General features: G+C 47.2%; 1 protein-coding gene across 2 annotated transcripts in view; it reads left to right on the top strand.

The window, feature by feature from the left end:
* The window catches only part of LOC144168786 (uncharacterized), a 139,889-nt gene extending 137,500 nt beyond the window's left edge, over positions 1–2,389 (top strand). For both annotated transcript variants that reach the window (XM_077697757.1, XM_077697758.1), the window contains one exon: positions 1,412–2,389. In XM_077697757.1, the coding sequence (XP_077553883.1) occupies positions 1,412–1,760 (349 nt within the window). In that variant the 3' untranslated portion in view covers positions 1,761–2,389. The remainder of the gene's footprint in view (positions 1–1,411) is intronic.
* Positions 2,390–20,142: the final 17,753 nt, after the last annotated feature.

Genomic DNA, 20,142 nt, shown 5'->3' on the forward strand with positions numbered 1-20,142 from the left:
TTAAGAACAAACACAGCTCACGTTTGCGGGACTTATGAGCAGTTAAAACAAATCAAACTTCGAGCTTACACACGCTTTTTAGTACAATCAGCGTATCCACCCCACCCATTTTGTTATTCTATTTTTAACGTTTTTATGCCTTTTGGTGCGAATTTTATGCTATTATTCGGTCATGCTGGATTTGGGTGGATACGTTGATAGTACTAAAAAGCGCGTGTTAGCTCGAAGTTTGATTTGTTTTAACTGCTCATAAGTCCCGCAAACGTGAGCTGTGTTTGTTCTTAACTTCCATTCTTATACCCGTGTTATCATGTCGTCTTATTCATAGTGGTTTTATGCCCTTTTGGCTCTGATTTTACTAGTTCATCTCTGTTTTAAAGTGTGTCACGGGATTTTTTGGAAGACGTACACAGTCTAAGTCGTATCTGTTATCTGGTAATGTTATGTTATGCCCTTTTATCGAATTGTTTTGTTTTGTTTGTTGTATTTCGTTTGTGATTTTGTTACGCCGTATCGGGTGGTGCAAATGGTGATGGGAAAGAGGGGGGCTTCGGGTTGGGGTATTAATGTGTCTTGCTATTTCATGTAAAATAAAGTTGGAAGTTGCGCTCGTCCTGTCCTCTCGTCTCTTCCTCCTCGTCTTCTGCGCAAACTTATTCTTTCGTACATCATGAACCAACTAGCCAGCAATCAAGTCCTATTAAGTTCTCCGAGAGCTCTAACGTCGCCGTGCCTGGACAGGAAACACACCAACCGAAATGTTACCGCAGTATCCCTGCATGATGAACGCAGCACCGGGCCGTTGAACAGTCGGCCACCCAATGATGGCGTCCGCCGGGTATATTTCGTGTGCTATAGACGCCGTATTTTCGCCCACCGTAGTTGGTGCTTTCACGCTGAAACATTCAAACAAGGCTGTGTAGGTTGATGTAAGGGAGTCGGTATCACTTAATATGAAAGTTTAGTTCCGTATGCCAGAAATGTTGCTAACTGAATACCTGTCATGTGCAGCCGCGAATATCAACCAAATGGACGTGTATCAGCACCAGGCTGAGAGACCACAGAGCCTCGCTACACGGTAGTGGGCATACATGGCAGAACACTGCAGAGAATAGACGTGCTATCCGGTCCTTCGAAATACTAAAGTCTTTTTAGACACAAGGGCGACTTTTCCAAGCGTACCACAGCGCCTAGGGAGTAAACGTATGTATCAGTCAGTCGTCGGTTAACCTATTGTAAAGAGGTTTGCACTGTAATACAAGATGATTGGATAACAAATCGCTGAATTCCCTACGCTACTCAAATTGATATGTTTTTGTGCCCGGGCGTTAAGGAAGTAATTACCATTTTCTCGGTGGAATTTTCTGTGCATTTATTTGCGCTCTAATTCAACACCTCTATCGTTAAACAGAGAGCTGAGGCAGAGGATGTACCGCTGTTTCAACGAGAGCGTCACACTGGTGATCGAGGAAGGTGACCCGCAGCCGGACGTGTCCGGAGCACGCAAGGTGCTGGCGGCCTTCCTGGATAGGATTCCATGCATCGGGAACCAAGGCCTGCCGCAAGACGGTGGTGGCCGTGACGTGCACCGAAGCAGCGGGGACGTCGACTACCCTGAGGACAGGACATCATACCCGGGAGACGAAGCTAAGGGCACTCGTTCTCCGGTGGTGCTGGCTAAACCATCAAGTGGCGCCGCTTCATTTAGATTGAGAACAGTTGTTTTTCTCGGCCTGATCGCACTGTGGACACATTGGTAGTTTAGTTCTGCCCACATATTTCTTCTTCTGCTACTGTTCGCTCGGGTCAGGAATGTCTGTTCGGATACTTTTTCGCTCTATGATTGCGTTTCGAAACATTTGCCTTCATAGCATTTATTGTTTGTTAGGTTATTCATTTTTATGTAAGAGTATAAATCAAGGAGCGTATTTTGTATTCTTGCTTTGTTTACTTTGATGTGTGCCTTGGTTTAAGATTGCTGTTTCTTCTTTTTTTATTGTGTGGTCCAGCTGCACTTGCGCACTACCTGTGCTTTAAATGTGAACGACTAACTGCTATGGTCTCCGCAAGAGGGTGGTAGCATTGTAAACGAAAAAAATAAAAGTCTACGGTTCCGACAGCACACGAACTACGACACGGAAAAACACGTTTGCAAAACTACTTTTTCTTATGACTCGGCTTTCACTAGAGGCTCTGAGAAAGCTGTTTTGTTGTGACTGACATCCGGTACTTCTCCGCAAAATCACGGGAATGTGCATACGGGGCACGCTCGGTTTCGCACGATGTGGCTGCTTTTAGGATGGCTGCGACAAACAAAATATCAGACGGAGGCACGCCAGACTGCTGAACTGTTGGTATCAACAGCTTAATAAATATTTTACAACAACGCTTCGGCGTGTATAAAGTTGTTTCTGCTTGCAATGACTGCAGCCTCGTCTTCCGCCCATGGGAGAAGAGCAGAATCGTCCGTAGGGCTCGCAGGGGAGGAGGTAGGGTGCCGCTGGTTGGGGTAGGCGGTGCTCAGATAAAGCAGTTACCCAGGAGGGGGGGGGGGGGGGGCGCACCCACGCCATAACCGGCAGTGGTGCGGTAGCACTTTATACCCTTCCTCCCTCCCTTTTGAGCATCACGGGGAGCCCGCCCCACCTTTCCTCCATGGTGTTCTATCTATGTTATCCACCGTTAGGCGTTTGTGTACTAAAGCCGCACCGCCCATGCCGCCATTATTAGTATGTAGCACCTAAAATTTCGTTTAAAACACCCGTGCCTACGACATTGTAGCGAAAGTTAGTGATTCCATACGGGGGGCTACATAGCGCGAGCACGTGGCTGGGATCATTGAGATAGTATTATCTGCGTGCTATAGGCGCGGCCGTGGTTATCAGCCGTGCTCATCAAGCTTCTGCGGAAATACATCATCACCTTCAACCGGAAACTGCGACAACGGCAGCAAGAAGCAAATGCTCCGCCCAGGGACGAACCTCGCGCAGCGATAACCAAACTGTGGACGGGACGTAGAGTTCCTGTATATTGGCCGCGAGGGCCACCACTGGAGAGGCTGGCGCTGCGATTGTTCGGGCTTCACTGATAAGATACGCGTTCCTGCCCTGCTGCGTAGTTGGCGGAGTGCAGTGCACCATGATCCCCCTTCCAAAAGCTCGTTCACCTGACGATCTATGTCTTCTTTCTTCCAATACGGTATTCGGTATGCCCTACGGTAGGCAGGGCTGGCGTCGCCGGCAGGAATCGTAAGCTTTATCGAATCGCAGGGGAAGTGTCAGTGCTAGAGTTAGCGAAAGCCGCGCCGAACTCATGTATAGGCTCTCGGATTTGGGAATTCGGGGGTTCGGGAATGTGCGAGATGTTAAACAGATCGTGTACAGTGGCTCGCTCTATACGCCTGCGCAAAGCCGCATCACAAGGCTCTTCCGCCATCACAGCCGGTATAAAGGTTCAAATCAATTTGTTCTTAGGAATTCTGATTAACAGTAGCGTTCGTGTTTACTATGCGAAAAGGCACTCGCCCATTTGTCACCACGGTGACTAAGGTGTCCGCGCCCGCGGCTCCAGACACCTCGAAATCATTGTCCTCGACAACTCCCAATTGTCCTTTAAAGGGACACTGAAGTAAATTTGTCAAGCTCCCGTTTTTGCTTGCACTGCGTAGGCTGGCCCAAATTAACACACTTTTCATCGTTGATCCGGTTGATAAGTCGCTAACTATTTTATAACGCCCGAAAGAAGAAAAAGAACCATGCGCGGTCTTCGGCGGCCGCACCAACTAAAGGCTTTGACATCGGCAGTAGGTGCACCATAATTGGGCGATGTCCAAGATTACCAGTCAAATACGTTTCGGTTTCGGTTCTGTAAAACACCATGCTCGACATCCGACGTTATCGTTGGAGGGGCCTTCTCGATATCTCAATAATCGTCCTACCGCGCGTCTGCCATGCTGTCGGCTGTTAAATGCCTAAGATAAGCCTGCCAGGACGGCTTAGAATCGTAGCAATCACTGGCCGAGGCCTACGTAGCCACTGGCGTAAGTAGATAGGGCAGCGCCCATGGCAAATATATTTTCGCACCCCTCATGTAATTATTATTATTAACATAATCATCATCACCATCATCATCATCATCATCGTTGTGGCCGAACGTGTGCCTCTTTAAACGGTTTCTATGCCCTCTTCATGACTCCATGCTACACACATCTGAAACAACTAACAATAATCCACCCGGATGCGCCTTAACATTCTATATCAAAACGTTCGTGGCCTACGGACAAAGGCTAGTGAGTTTTTTTATTTCGCATCTTCATCCGATTAGTATATTATTATGCTTACGGAAACCTGGCTTGAACCAAATATTGCCTTCGGGGACTATTTTACCAAAAAATGTAATGTTTACCGCAGTGACCGGGACTGTACAAAAGGTAAAAGTTTTGTTGGGGGTGTTCTCATAGCTGTGGATCGTTCTATTACTTCCTTGAGGCGCACTGATATCGAAACTGTGGGTGAATCTGTCTGGGTGGAACTAGGCTACCCAGGTAAGCGGAATATATTACTTTCTACATTTTACTTTTCTCCAAATCTTCATCCACATGAGTATGAGTCAAGCATTTCGGCCATCGAAAACGTCGTCACCTCAAATCCCTCTCATGACTTCTGTATCGCTGGAGATTTTAACGCACCTGGTATCGACTGGTTGGATTGTGCCGTCCGGCATCAAAACCAGTATGCCGTAAGGAAATGCACCTGCCTCCTCGACTTCATTCAAGGGTTTCAAGCTTGGTTTGAAGGGTTTCAAACTTCAAGGGTTTCAAGCTTGCCATTTTGTCGGAAAGTGAGGTGGTCAATTTCAGTTAACTTGGCGGCGTGAGTTTCATTATACAGTAGTATATTTCCACTGTTCGTAGCACCATCAAAGGTTACCGCGGCCATTTCAGCCAATTCGGCGCTAGCAGCTGCCGCAAATGACGTGAGCGGCTCACCCTGTCTGTTCTCGTGGGCCGCTTCTTTCTTGAAAGCGGGACACGTTGCCACCCCTCAAAACCGGCGACTTCGTCGTCCGGTCGTCCATTTCATCGGTGTCCGTTTGTATTCTCTATGGAGGAATCCCTTCGCCGTCTGGTGAGCCTTGTTGTAGCGTAGACATATCCATGCTATCTTGCCGTCCTTCTTCAAAGAGCTTACGCAATGGCGCCGACGTAGCACTCTCCGTCGCACTTGCATATCTGGCAGCAGCCGTCGCACAAGCAGCCACCGCCACGCCGGCAGATGCGTTTGAAGTGGGACGTGGCTTGAAGGGCTTTTGGTGGGTTAGGCCTAACCGTCGATCTGGAGGTTCCAATGTCGTTTTTTGGTGCTGCGATGTCCAAAGTGGCCTAATTTTCGCTTCCAGACGTCCAGCACATGCTCAAGAAGATGAGGAAGCACTTTAAAAGGGATTCGCGTCACGGAATTGAGCAATCGCTGGCGAAATTCAAGTGCCCATGCGAAACCCCTCTTCACCATTCGGCCCTCTGGCGGCCGATAAAAAAAATACTCCTGCGTTCACCATTGTCCTGGTACCCCCTTGCTTGGAACAAGAAAGACACGCCATAGCATACGCTCCTCCAAGGTAATGTCCAAAGGAGATAGCTCACAGTTATAACAACAATGATGGAGTAAAGGTATGTGCGGCAGCAGCGAAGAGGCAAATCGGCTGCAATTGTGGACTTAAACCTTCGTGATGGTCGTGAAGGTTGTGTACAGCTTCGCTACGATAATCGTTCTTTTTTTGAGAAACCAATACATGCCGTGCTTACACAGTTATCACCGGCGTTCATGATGCACCACGCTTCAAACCATTCACGGCTGTCTGAGGCGGAAATGTCAGCCAAATGGCACCCCGCAGCGAGCGCTTGAGCAGCTGTACAGTGCTCTCGGAGTGTGTCATAAATGCACCTACCAGCCTGCCCTATATAGCATTTTCCACTTATTAGAGGCACTTTGTATATAACTGCTTGTTTGCAAACAACAAAACTCCGCGGCATGCCTCTTAGCATAGCGGTTGCCATTATTTTTTCGCAATTCACAGCAGAGCACATTCGCGCTAGTTTTTCAGGGACGGAGAACACAATGTCGGCACTACATTTCCCCGCCACCTTTATAAGGCGATGGGAGAAATTGTGCACGTAAGGGACGACCACAGGCCTCCTTTCTTTTCGAGTTTCGTCTCCGTCTTTTTATGTGTGTAGTACAAACTTTAGTTGTTATCTAGCGCTAGTCCTGCGTCGTCTCTACTTATTGTCCCGTCTTTACCGCGCTACTTAACCATGTTTCACAGTTCCTCCAGGCGGCCCGGAAAATGTCGCCCTGGTCTGCCTCGGCTGTGTCCCACCCTCCCACGTGCCCGAATGCGGGGAAAATCGTGACAGAAACCAAAGCTAAAAAGGAAATGAGAGCTTGTTTCTGGGCTAGTTGGTACATTGATACTTACACAATTATCAGCTATGTTGACATTGACGAAGACTAAGGACGGCGAGACTGAAGATTCACACATACGAAAGTGCATTCGCATATGTGCATCTCCTGTTTCGCCGTCCTTCGTCTTCCTCAATTTCAACTAGCGCAGACTTTTATAAGTGCTAAAAAGCAGTCGCGAATACGGTGTAGCCGAAAAACATTACTTGTAGGTATCCTCAGCCTTTCGCCTTCAAAGCATGTCGTCATCATCATCAACCTGTCTACGCCCTCTGCTGAGCACAAGCCTGCCCAGTAGATCTCCAATTACCCCGGTCGCGTGTTTCCAAACGCTTCGCTGCACAGAGCACCCACGTGACACGTGTGACGTTACTGCGTGCGCTATTATTTTGAGCGCCCGGTAAAAGAAGCCCACCGTTGTCTCGTTTTTTCTTCTACCAATTGGTTGATCACCCACTTTAAATAACTGTACTTCAGCAGCGCATAAGTTTCCATTTGCCTTTTTTGCTTGTATGTACTGGCGAAGTCAATAAGAAGCCTCCATGGGGATTTCTTAAAGATGTCGTGGAGTTATTTAACTTTCTTACAGCGCGGTTTTCCTTGGAATATCTGTTCAGCATGTCAAGGAAAACTATGACGAACACTCTTATTGAAAGTCTATTCCCGGTGCCTGTTTATCGCCAGCCTTACTTAGGCCACCAGAAAAGCAATGTTTTAAAACTCGTAATGAGCATGTGTATCCCGCCAAATGGAAAAACATTTTTCTTCAAGCTTCATTCTTCCACACTCCCAGTTAAGACATGGCTACGCGAAAAAGGAATGTTTATTCCTTGGTCGGACAATTGTCGCATCTGTAATCAACCAGAGACAATTGATCATTGTTTTGTATCTTGGGGAACAGCGCGAACTAACAGGGACACAAAAAGAAAGAAGTGGACAGGACTAGCGCTGACTTTCAACTCGATTTATTGGAAAAGACGTAACTACTTATACATACACAGAATCCTCCTCCCCCACCACGCCACGTGCCCACACCGGCCAATGACTTACTATCAAGACCAAAACACTTCACTGTTGACAACGCCGGGACTGTGTTGTGCCGGGACGATGTGTTCTTCTGGGACGTTTTGCAGCGGACACTAAAAAAGGACATTGCCATCACCCCGTACACCATTCGCTTCCTGCCATTTGAAGATGTTAATCGGGTGCCATATGACGTTTTCGTTCTCCTAGGATTGTTTAGCTTGTGGAAGTGCCGCAGGACTGATCGGCATGCGGAACACCCTAAGCCGACCAAGTGCATTTTTTGGGAACAGGCGGCGTTGGTGCGGAGCGTTTATGCTGCGCAGAGTGATGCACCAGAGTGGCTGCCTCTTTTGGATGCGTGCGTTTGCTTGCTTGAGTTTTGATCTTTGTTCGACTGATGTCCTTGCCCCTTGCTGTCTGTTAGTGTTTATGCGTTAAGTGTCTTGTCTTTTGAAGTTTTATAAAATTTCCATGCATTAAAGGAAAAAAGAAAATCGGTCTGTGTGGCCTCGATGTAGAATACTGTGTAATCGCGCTTACTGCTTGGGTTCGAGCCCCAGCAGGTCTATCTCTTACGTGTTTTTTTTTTCATTCCTAACCTTTTTTCTAATTTTTTTTGCCTAAACACAAATGTATACGTGTTGTTTTTGTTAATAATAGTGACCTGGTGTGTTTCCGGTTGCTTCCGGTTTGGGGCGCAGCCAATGACGGCATTTAATTACCGTTCTGCATCGCGCGAACAGACATGTCACGTGGATGTTTGGTGCAGCGAAGAGTTTGGAAATACGCACCCCGGTACTGCGCTAAATGCGACCACTTTATCCCCTTGAACTTCTTGATCTCATCTGCCCATCCAACTTTCTGTCACCCCCTACAACGCTTGCCTTCTCTAAGGATCGATCTGTTACCCTTGATGACCAACGGTTATCTTGCCTTCGTATTACATGCTCTGCCCACACCCATGCCTTCTTCTTAATTCCTGGTTATAAGTCCTTACCACGCGTTTGTTCACTGACCCACTACGCTCTCTACTTGGTCCTTAATGTTACATCTATCATCTTCCGTTCCATCGCTCCCTGAGTTGTCCTCAATTTAAGCTGAACCCTCTTAGTGAGCCCCCAAGTTTTGGCCCCGTAGTTGAGTACCAGTAAGATGCAGTTGTTATAGACTTTCTTCTTCAGGGAGAATGGTAGGCTGTCATTCATTATCTGAGAATGCCTGCCGAAAGCACTCCACCCAATCTTACCATACCAATTGTCTCTGCCTCCTGCTTGATATCTGGGACCACCACTGTTGCAATGCTAGCAAGCAGGCTTAAAGGAGTACTGACACGAAATTTTTATGTTACGTTTTTTTCGCTGCTATGCGTGCCTACCAGCCCACTAATCATAGAATGACAGATTAGACGGTCGAGCGCAGCGTAAACATTCATTTACGGCGTCATTTATTCGTGCCAGTTTCGGTTTCGACTGAAAAACGCCGATCGGCCGCCATGACAGCATGTATAACATGACGTCACCATTCTTGCCGTATCGCTGCCTCTCTGGAAGCGCGCGCGAGCGAGCGCACGCGCGCGCCCAGACCGGCCGAGGTTTTCGCCGTCCCCACAGGCCCGGGCAGCATGACGTCAGTCCCAAAACCATGACGTGAACACACGCCCGAGCAGCGCGCGCCAACCACAGCCAGCGCGTCGGCTTCGTCACGGAAGCCCCGACGTCGGCAGTTTGGGGCACATAGCAGATGATGCCACGTCGGCCCGCTCTGGGCTTTCTCGTGCGGGCGAAGATTAAAATGGATTTTAAATATGTTTCGCTGAACGGTTGCTGTTGAAACTTGCTGGGAGATATCTCCTGATAAAAAGGAAGCGTTTTACATAGTTATCTCAGCTTTGAAATTTCGTGTCAGTACTCCTTTAAGTGCGCAGGGGTATTTTGTTTTGCGGTTACTGTTTACGGAAGACATTGGCTTATGCAGAGTGATAAAAAAGGCCACACACTAACCTGGAAGGTAAGAATTGCTTTATTATTAATGACACCAAGGTTATGGAAGGTTCTCTCAACTTTTCTGAGTAGTTTGTGACTTTATGCGGCGTACAGCGTAGATCGAATTACTCTATGCCGGAGGCGTACTGTTTGCTTACGAGTGCAGAGTACGTTTTTTAAGTGCACGTGTGGTTATAAGAGGCCTACACTGTATACAGGAGGCAAGTAATTTTAAAAATTATCCCTAACGCATAACTTTGAGAAAAATTCCATCTGCCGTATCGCATATTTTAAAACAATTAACTCGCACCACAGTGGATGTATTGCCTTTATAGTAACAGATAAGACAGTGGTCGCATTTGAACGATGCAAAAGAAACATGGAAAACCAAATTGCAAGTTACTATGTATATTACTTTATTACGAAATAGATACTCTGTCAAAGAAATATGGACGAGGTCTGCTGAGACGGTGCTTTTTTATTCGTACAGATCAGATACCAATCCCCATCATGAAATAAATTACCTTCAGCAAGTTGAAGGAGTGCATGGTGTCGTAGTCGTCCTCATGTTCCGTATCCCTTGCAACAATACGCGTCAAAATGTTCCTCCAACACGACATCTTGGGCCCAAAAGGCCAAGGCGCCACTCTCAACAGACACCGGAAAAACGGGTTCGTAAAGTACGTGTTCTCTGATGTGAACATTCCGGCGTAACGGGAAGTATGCTCACCCCTCGCTCTGATATCCTTGCGCTGCGCACGCACGTCAACCAGCGCCACCCTCGCACGCACTGTACGTTCCTCTGTGTCGTTCCTGTCACCCCTGGCGCCATCTTCCTCCCACAGCCGGTACTCTTCCAACAGAGCTAGAAGGGCACTCGGCGAAGTCAACATGGCGTGGCGGGTACACTGCTGGTGCTGGCTGCGAGTCATTGCGGCAGGAGATCGATAGGGAATGGCGAGCGACGAGTCGTTCCCGTTGTCGTCGATCGTGAACGCACCTTCCACGACGTTGCAGTGGATCGTAAGGTTAGCAGAACTCTCGTCCGCGGCGTACTCCTTCAAGTACCGGGCCAGCAGTCCAAGCTCTACCCTTCCCTCGTCGTCCACCAGTACGACGTGGGGAACGGAAGCACAGTTGTTGACGACCCAACGAGCGTGGCCCAATAAACGGGTGTTATCGTTGCCATCCGAGGAGTTTTGAGCCTTCCCGTACGCCACGATATCCCCGTAGTGCCGTGCTTCCAGGCGCAACCACAGACGGTTTGCTGATGAACCGTTGGCGGTGGTGTTCGGCGGGTTAGTAAAGAACACGGCTGCCTTTGCAAGGCCATTCAAAACGCCAGCTTCAGAAAGCGCGTTTCGGAAGGCAGCCCGTTGCAGCCACTCTTCTGGCGCACTGCGGACCACGAAGAGTACATCGAGCTTCCTGTCGCAAGCGGAGATCACTGCCCAACCATCATTTAGTCGATCCGCTGTGTAGAGGGGAAGATTGCCACTGTCAGCAAGTAGTGTACGGCCGCCACCGAGGTCGAAGGCCGCATGGGCATCACGTAGTTGGTACACCCAGATATGCCACATTACGCCATCGGTAAGCACGGCATCCAGATCACTTTCGAGCTTGAGAACGGCCGTGAGGATCAGGCAGCCCACCGCTGCTGTAAAGACCACGCCTGGGCGAACTTTGCTTGCCAGCGTAACCGCCATTTCAAATAAGTGGTGGCTAGGAATAGGGTAGGCCCTCTTCTTCTTCTACGCGATGCTCCTTTGGATGCCGACTGAGTGCGCTGGGAGAACGTGACATTTGGTCCTGTGTTTCTTAAAAGCCTGGAAATTCTGGCGTGATGCAGAAAGAATTAAAAGTGGTCATCAGCTGCGCTTGGAAGCAAACAGGCTAACATTTTTTCACGCCACCATTCTCACGACAACAATGCCTGGAGTTGGTATAACGCTGTGCAATTTCCGGGGATCGACCAAATGCCATTAGCGACTGACCAAGCGGCCCAATCCCCCGGCCACCACGGCCGAGCAACGGATTAGGTTTAACAGCGTTGGTGGTACACAGCGTCTGAAAAGAAGAGCAGCGTTTTCGGATGCGATCCTGTAGATGGAGCTAGGTGTACGCAGACAGTTCCCGGCTGGAGAAGGAGGAGGAAAACTTTTATTCATATCAAATAAGAGCGCTGTTGGTGGAGTCCTTAGTCCAGGACCGCAGAAGAGCTTGCTTCCGCCTTCGCCCTCTCGATGAGCCGAAGCTGACGGTCAGGATCTGAGCTGGCCAGCTCTCGCTCCCACTGCTCTAAAGATGGATTTCGTATTCTGTCTATATTCGTATTACGTTGACAAGCCCACACCATGTGATATAAGTTTGAGAGCTCTCCACAGCGAGGGCATGTGGATGTATACATTGTAGGTAATATAGCGTGGAGCCTGTAGGGTGTGGAAAAGTATTGGTCTGTAGCTGCCTAAGTGAGGTTTCTTGCTCTTTTGTGAGGGATTTATCGCCTGGCGGATATACCTGTTGGGAAAGCCTATAATGTTGAGATATATCTCTGTACGTGACTAACGGCTGGTTAACCCTCGGCTGGTCTTCTTGTGGAGCCCGGCCGGCTAATTCTCGGGCACTCGTGTGAGCGACGAGGTTTCCACGAAGGCTGGAGTGGGCAGGTCTCCAGAGGATAGTCACATTTCTCCTAGGAGGGTTTTGCTGGAGGATTTGAAGGGCGGTTTTGGAAATTTGTCCATTTCTATAATTTTTGCATGCTCCCTGTGAGTCTGACATGACAGTCATGGCTTCAGTTTAAGTGATGACAAGCGCAATGGCTGTTTGTTCAGCTTGCAGTGTACTGGTGCGTCTGAATGTCAGGCTCGTGAGTGTTCGCGCCGTGTCGGTGACCACTGCCGTCATGGGATGCTCTCGGGCGTAGTCTGCCGCGTCTGTGAACACCACCCTGCTTTGTTGCCCATATTTTCTCTCTAAGTTTTCGGCTCTGGCTGCTCTTCGGCCCTCATGGTGGTGAGGGTGCATATTTCGAGGTAGAGGGGAAACCTTGCTGTTGTCTCTGATTTCTACGGGAATATCTTCCATGGCAGGCCCCGAATTCAGTACTGAATATCCGAGACGGCGCAAAAGGTGACGGCCAGTTGCAGTGGTGGCGAGTGGTTGCTGCTGAGCGGTCAGGTGGGATTTTATGAGCTCGTCTATGGTGTCGTAGAGTCCAAGCCCAAGCAGTTTCTCGGTCGATAGGCTTATCGGTAGTCCGAGGGCTTGTTTGTAGGTCTTCCTCATTAGTGCGTCCAACCTATTGCGTTCAGAAGTTTTCAGTATGGCATAGGGAGCGATGTAGACAATTCTGGATACAAAGAAAGCTTGTACGTGGCGAATTGTGTCTTGTTCTTTCATTCCGTGCTTCTTGTTTGTGATACGGCGTAGCATGCGGGTGATTTGACTGACAGAAGAGTGGAGTTTACGGATCATCTGAGAGTTGGAACTGTCTTCTTGAAGGTTAATGCCCAACATTTTGATGGATGGTGAGGGTTTGATGAGGACCCTATCTAATTATATTTCTATGGTTGTCTTAGTGGCATTCTTCAGTCGAGATCTCTTTTCCACCAGTAGGAGTTCTAACTTCTGAGAGGCGCATTTGAGGCCACAGTTTGCTGCATAGATTGGGACAACGTCTGCAGCCTGCTGTAATTTGTCTTGCAGTTCGCCTTCTGAGCCTTCCCCTATCCAGATCGTGATGTCGCCAGCATATACTCCGTGGCGAAGACCTGAAATTTGATCCAGTTACCTTGGAAGGTTGATGAAGGCAATAGTTCCGTGCTTTCCCCGGCTGGTACATAACTCAGAAGTTAAAAGCCGCGGGGAAAACAAACTAAACAACATTATTATGGCAATCCGACACTACTATTGAAATAACTTGAGGGAAAGATGATGTAGAGATTAAAACCAAGCGAAGCTAAAAAAGCACATGAAAAAATCCCTCCACCACTGAAGTCTCGTGCAGTGCCTAAAAGCGAAAGCGTGGTGATTAATATAACCAACTTCTTTACGGCCGCTTCGCATTTACCTATATTCGTTTAAGTTTCTTCGACACTTCGCCGTTAATTACATAAACTGTCTTTCTACTACACTATGTTTGCGTCTCTACCCTTCCGTTGATTATTCTTTCGGCATGTGTTACGTTAGCAAGATGACTGGCACACGACACAACTTCATAGATCCTCGGCTCTGAGGCCTAATGTCCACCTGTTCGCTCATATGGCATCACATTCAGGTGTGCCACGGCATCCACTATTTAACAACTTTTAGGTTACTAATTCACAGTTTTAGGAATTTTGTTAAGCGGGCACTTTGGCCCCTGAAACGTTCTGATCCCTTGGCAATCTCCCAAATGGGCATGTGCCACGAAGAAATCATTTTTTTATTTTGCAACAGAAACGCAATTTTTAATACATGTTTGCATCACGTGGGTGCAGAAAAGGGGCGTGGTCATCGCACGTTACTGCTACCACACAAGGCATGCTCCTCGTAATAAATCTACGTCAGCGTTTGGTTTGTGTTATCAGGGCATGAATGGTGATTCGGAAGATAATTTTTAATCGTCAGGTTTGAAGTCAGACAGAAATAATCCCTGAAATTGGCTGAAAATATCAGGCTGTGCCTGTTTGCAAAGTTACTTCACCATTTTGGGCAGTATTATTGCCTTTGTGCACCTTGTTCTAACTTGTGTTGTAGTTCTACTTGCCACAGGACCATTTGCGAACAGTTTACAACTGTTTCGGTTTCGTTTCTGCATCGCGAAATTCAGAGTTGGCGTTACTACGCAGTTACTCAACTTCGAACTTACCTGCCATGACGCCTTGAGCGTCCGCTACAGATCCTCAAAACAAGCATGCCACTCCTGATTTCACCCCACCCTAACACGTTTTCTGCGATTAGAACTTCCGATGCAAGTCAGAAGATAACACCGAGTCGCCAAATATCCGTTCCGACGAGGAGAGCGCTTCAAACCGACCTTACTACCTGTCACGACCAACTTTACTTCATACGAGGGTATCTCATGAGGCCTAGTGTTTCTCCTTAGTTGAAATGTCTATTCGGACGGAGTCTGCAATACGTTTGGTACTGTTTCATTTCAAAAATATTAAATGCGCTGCAACGTAGGAGGCTCATAGTGCTGATCTTTTTAATCGCGCAACAGATACTCGGCCAAAGTTTCTAGAGCACGATTTTAACGCATTACACCTCATTCCTGCAAGCAAGGCTACAATTAATGGCAAGTCAAAAGAAGATATTAAACCACAAGTTTATGTTTTTAGAGATAACTGACAGTGAAAGTCAGCAAGCATCAACCACGTACGGAGTTTCGTTTTCAACTCCATGCATGTTTTTCCGCATCGCCTGGTTGTCCCGAATACTGTGCTGGCCGTAAACGCAACATCAGTCATTGAAAAGGTGTTTTTACGTCGCGCGGGGACAAAGTGGTGCCTATGATAATGTCAAACCGCCAGATTTCTTCCAGGAAACCACCCAGAATTGCACATTTTGAAACGCAGGTTGGGCTTCACCGCATGGCCCGGGAACCACGCGTGCTAACATATTTTAGTGGCGAAGCACCTTGGGACTTCGCTTTATCCGGGGCCGAGTACACAGTGTTGTGCTTGCGCGAGGAGCATTGTATTGGATTAAAATATTATTTAATTGGATTCTATTAAATATAATTGTATCCCAGTCGAAAAACACAACAGAAAAATACGACGGAATGATCCTGTGAGGGAATGGGACATTCTGTAGTCTGTAGTAAATCCTGTCCTGTAGTCTGTAGTAAACCCTGTCCTGTAGTCGGTAGTAAATTCTGTCCTGTAGTCTGTAGTAAATCCTGTCCTGTAGTCTGTAGTAAATCCTGCCCTGTAGTTTGTCGTAAATCCTGTCATGTAGTCTGTAGTAGATCCTGTCATGTAGTCTGTAGTAAATCCTGTTCTGTAGTCTGTAGTAAATCCTGTGATGTCTGTTTTCGTAGTAAATCCTGTCATGGCTCGAATTTCAACTTGTTTTGCATAATAAATTTACTTCCCGTGATGTTTTTTCTATTAAGTACCTGAAGTATGCAGGATATGCATAACAATTTCAATAAAAATATGACCAACAAACATAAGCATTTGGGGGAATTCTTGCCTTTCTGGAACAAGCTTAAAATTGTTTTCAGTGAATAACTGATTTCAGAAAGCTGTTCCAAAAGGCAATGTAAGCAATGCAACAAGTGGTACATTCATGCATGCAATACAAAAGTTTGATGTTACGCAGATTGCACATGCCTGATGCATGCGCAGTCGCAGAAACTCGTGGACACGCACACTGCACACGCGGAAACTCGTGGATGCGGCAGCCGCAGAACGTAACGCTGGAACACGCCGGAGACAACGCGGTCTCCAGCGAATAGCCAGGCCGATGCTCGCGCTAGGCCTTTTTTCTTTATAGCCGTGTAATTACGAACCCGCGTAGCTGTTAAGAAGAAATACAGAAGTCTTTCCTTCAGGAACACCTAAGCAGCGCTACAAAATTTAGCTTGACTCATGTGGGCACTTTTCAGCTGATTTGGCCGTGCTTCTGAAGCAGGGCCTAATCGCGTCCCATCATCGCGTTCCGTCAATGACGCTCAATCTGTTCATGAAAGCAAATTTATTCTCCCGGATAGAAAAAAAAAACAATTAAACGAGCATCGACAATAACCGTTCGAAAATTCGTTCCTTATACTAGTTAGGACCATTAAAACACAAGCAAACAAATATTTCTTGAACCTGATTTATTTAAACAGCAAAACTCGAGAGAACGTGAGAGAATTAAAATGGAAAGTCAATATTTAGCTGGAATGCTTGCCTTGGTGAACCTTGATCCGTTGACAATGTATTCGCACAGCAAAACGTGGAGGGGTATCCTGTGGCGAAAAGCGCACGTCTCTGTGGTGATGCACTATCTCGAAGAGTATGCACGCCCGATACCTGCCGAAGTCACGCAGGGGTCATTGCAAGTTCAGTCGATTGTCGAACCACATCGCACGCATTCGAGATCACACTGCCTGCGAAATTCGTCGTGTTCGCTCGCATCAGTGTGCCGATAATCCCAAGCACCACGGTTAGTCGTGGCTAGAGGATTCATCACTTCGAGATGCTTGAAATCCGGACCACTGATCTTGCTTTTAGCACAGCTTCCGAAGCTTCAAATGTTGCGGCTGATACTTCGCGGAGACATAAGATGCACCTTTTTACAAAAAGTTAGGCGTAACTTCAGCTAGGCAAAGCGCCGATGTTAAATGTGAACGAGCCACTCGGCCACGCTGACGCTGCCACCGCCAAATTTTGACCGAAAGACGAAAAGCAGGAGGGAACAAAGGAAGGGTAAGGAGGGAACCGGCCGATCACGAGAAGTTGTTTCGCGACCCCTCCTCACCCCTCTCGATTCTTCGTATTGGGGTCTCCCTGTCCCGCGAGTGCTGTCGCGCCGCGACATGCCTTCAGTGGTGACGATGCTTCCCCGAACTTCTTCCGAAGGGCCGGGCTAGAGGGAAGGCGCGCGTTTTCTTTCTTGCTGCATTTATTTTTTAAACACATCTCAGTAATACAACGAGTTCACTGGCGCCGTTTCTTTTTTTTTTTCACACAGGTAGCGGCAACTGGTTCGCTGTTTTTAAAATCTTATTTTAACTATTTAGGCTTGATTGGACACATGTTTCGCGTTGAAATAAACAAATTGCGTGCTAAGAAAATAAAACAGCACGCAGATTGAAACAATGGGGCTCTCGACACCCAGAAATACGTGTCAGAATGTGCGCTGCAATTATTACACCACGTCTTCAAAAAGCATGTCTTGCTTGTCCTTTATGCGTCCGCTTTGCCGACGGGCTACCCTTATTGCCTCATTCTTTTATCAAAGATTGTCCACAGTACAATATATGCAATTGCAATTCCCTCAAAGAATTAAAAGAATTTGCAAGTTCTTTATGTATCCATTTCTTCGGTTATGGGGCTACGCTTAGATGTTGCAACATTACAGTGATTTGTGCTAAGTTGCGTTGTTAATTGCAAATTTGTAGCGAGGTTTTTCAAACACGACCGGAATGCTAATGGCAGTAATGCAACAAACGTTCATTACAACAGACGCTTGCGATGTTAAATGTGAACGAGGTGACCGTCACTCGCACGCACCATTGTTTTCGTGCAGCGCACGCTATAAAAGTGGGAATTCGCTGCACCGCACAGGCCGAAAACACCAAGTTTCGGAGCATCTGCGTCGATCGCGGCGCTGGAATACCACCAGTTAACCCTTTAAGCGGCGCGCGGCATTCCCGTGTCAAGCCAAGCAGCGGTATCACACTAACTATCCTGTTCGTGCTATCCCGTTTGGCCTGTCTGAAGCTCTGTCCTCAAAGGCAATGGCCCCGTGTTATTCGATGCTCTCCAGCAACCACCCCGCTCGTTCAGCGCGGCGTTTCCTGTTTTCTGTTGTCTCTGAAGCGTATTACATCGCTCTATCGATAGAAAATGTGGTCCCCGCGTTGATGTTGTCCAGCTCTGCGTTTTCCAGTGTAATCCGTTCTTTCCGGAGTATTCCACCGCTCTCCTAATGCTGGAAAACGCGGGGTTTTCCGATAGGGTAAGCAAGAGATTTTGTAGCAATACTGAACGGTCTGTCGTGTGACACTAATGAATCTAAAATTCTCTTTCAGATTGTAAAAATCTGCAGGGACTACAAAATGTTCGGTCGCATGGCAGATAATAATAGTAATTACGGAATCCAGTCGTAGTGGCTGAAGGACAGTCTGTGGTGCAACAGAAATTTGTGTAGTGCCTACAGGGTGTTGCACAACAGAAGTTTCTGTAGTACAACAGAAATGTCTCATGCGACAGACATTTTGTAGTTCTACTACAAAGGTTTTTGTAGTGGGGCTACACAATGTCTGTCGCATGATAGATATGTGTGTTGTACGACAGACATTCTGTCGTCCTACTACAGAGATTCCTGTCTCACAACAGACCATCCTGCATTCCCAACAGAAATTCCTGTTGTGCGACAGAAATGCCTGTCGTACGACAGATTTTCTGTAGTTGTACTACAGAAATTCCTGTCGCACGACTGACCATCCTGTAGTCCCAACAGAAATCCTTGTCGTGCGACAGAAATGCCTGTCGTACGACAGATTTTCTGTAGTTGTACTACAGAAATTTCTGTCGCACGACAGACCATCCTGTAGTCCCAACAGAAATCCCTGTCGTGCGACAGAAATCCCTGTCGTGCGACAGAAATTTCTGTTGTGCGACAGAAATTCCTGTTGTGTTTTTCGACTGGGATCGGATTGGATTGGAATTGTATATACTGTACACACGCGTTGTCACTCATGTACATGCGTGGGTAGGCAATGCCACGGGTTATTTACGGTAAGAACAATCTCCAGTGCTTCGCCCACGCATCATGATTCGCTTCGTGGAGATGCGTGAATTTTTTTTATATCTACAAACTTTTCCGCGCACGCCAACATTTTTTCTAGGACGTGTTTTTAAAATGTTCCCTACAAAATGTATATTCGAATTTTTTTCTACTGTCGGCAGTTTGTTGTACTCAACAGCTTCGACAACTGATTTTCATTTTCTTCGTTTTCTCATTTTCTTTTATCTCATTTTCTTCGACAATATGACAAACATTTTGATTTTGAAATTTTTATGCAACTAAGATGTGTGAACACATTTAAAGCTGGTGTTATTGGAAAAGGCATTACATATTCTGTATCTGGTGTTCCTGTATTAGTGCCTAACCAATTTTTTGCAGAAAAAAATTGTTTCTTAAACCCGTAAAAGTTGGTCAATTTTCCAGCAGGAGCGAGAGTTAAATTACTACAGACCGTGACATGATACGATAAAACTTCCCCCCAAAAGTATAAGCCAGCTAGTCAACCTAAGTGACGTTAAGCAACAATAAAAGTTCAGCAAATTAAAAACAATTTAAAAAGAAAAAACGCCGATACTCTCCAATAAAAAATATGTGAGCAGCGCAAATTGCTGTCTTCCCGGTCGAGGCGCATAGTTGCTGTGCGTGAGAAAATGACTGTGTGATCAGAAAACGAATGGCGGCGTGCACTGCTTTGTTGTTCTCTTGCTGTGCGTCGGCGCAATTGAGCATGTTTTCTAAATCGTGTTTGAACTCCACCACAAATGTCATGTGGCTCGACGAGCCACGCAACGAGGACGACGACGAAGGGCCCAAAGGATCGATGAACGTGCAAAACGCAGAACTTGAAACAACAAGACGTCTGTCTTCATGGATGCCTGGTTTTGCGTTTGCTTTCTTGGGTGCCACTAGACGCCGAGGGCAGTTTGCACACACGCGTCGGACACAGCCTTGGCAAGTGTCCTCCCGCTCACACATTCAGAGCGTGTCGCGCCACCTCAACAAACGCCCGTCCCCCTCACAATTTCGCGACACTCTCCTACTACTTGGTTTTCTTTCGTCCCATCGTTCACTCAATTGCGACGCCGAGCCATTGCCACCGTGAAACTACAGCAGCGGCAGCAAAAGTGCTGTGCACAAAAGTGTCAAGTAGGCGCCTACATTTCCTCTGTGCAACTGCGCTGTTTCAGTGAGCGGGAGTTTTATAGCTGTAGGGCATAGTTGGAGCA

Source organism: Haemaphysalis longicornis, unplaced genomic scaffold (assembly GCF_048455015.1).
Source record: "Haemaphysalis longicornis isolate Haplotype H1 unplaced genomic scaffold, Haemaphysalis longicornis Haplotype H1 scaffold_2, whole genome shotgun sequence".
NCBI lineage: Eukaryota > Metazoa > Arthropoda > Arachnida > Ixodida > Ixodidae > Haemaphysalis > Haemaphysalis longicornis.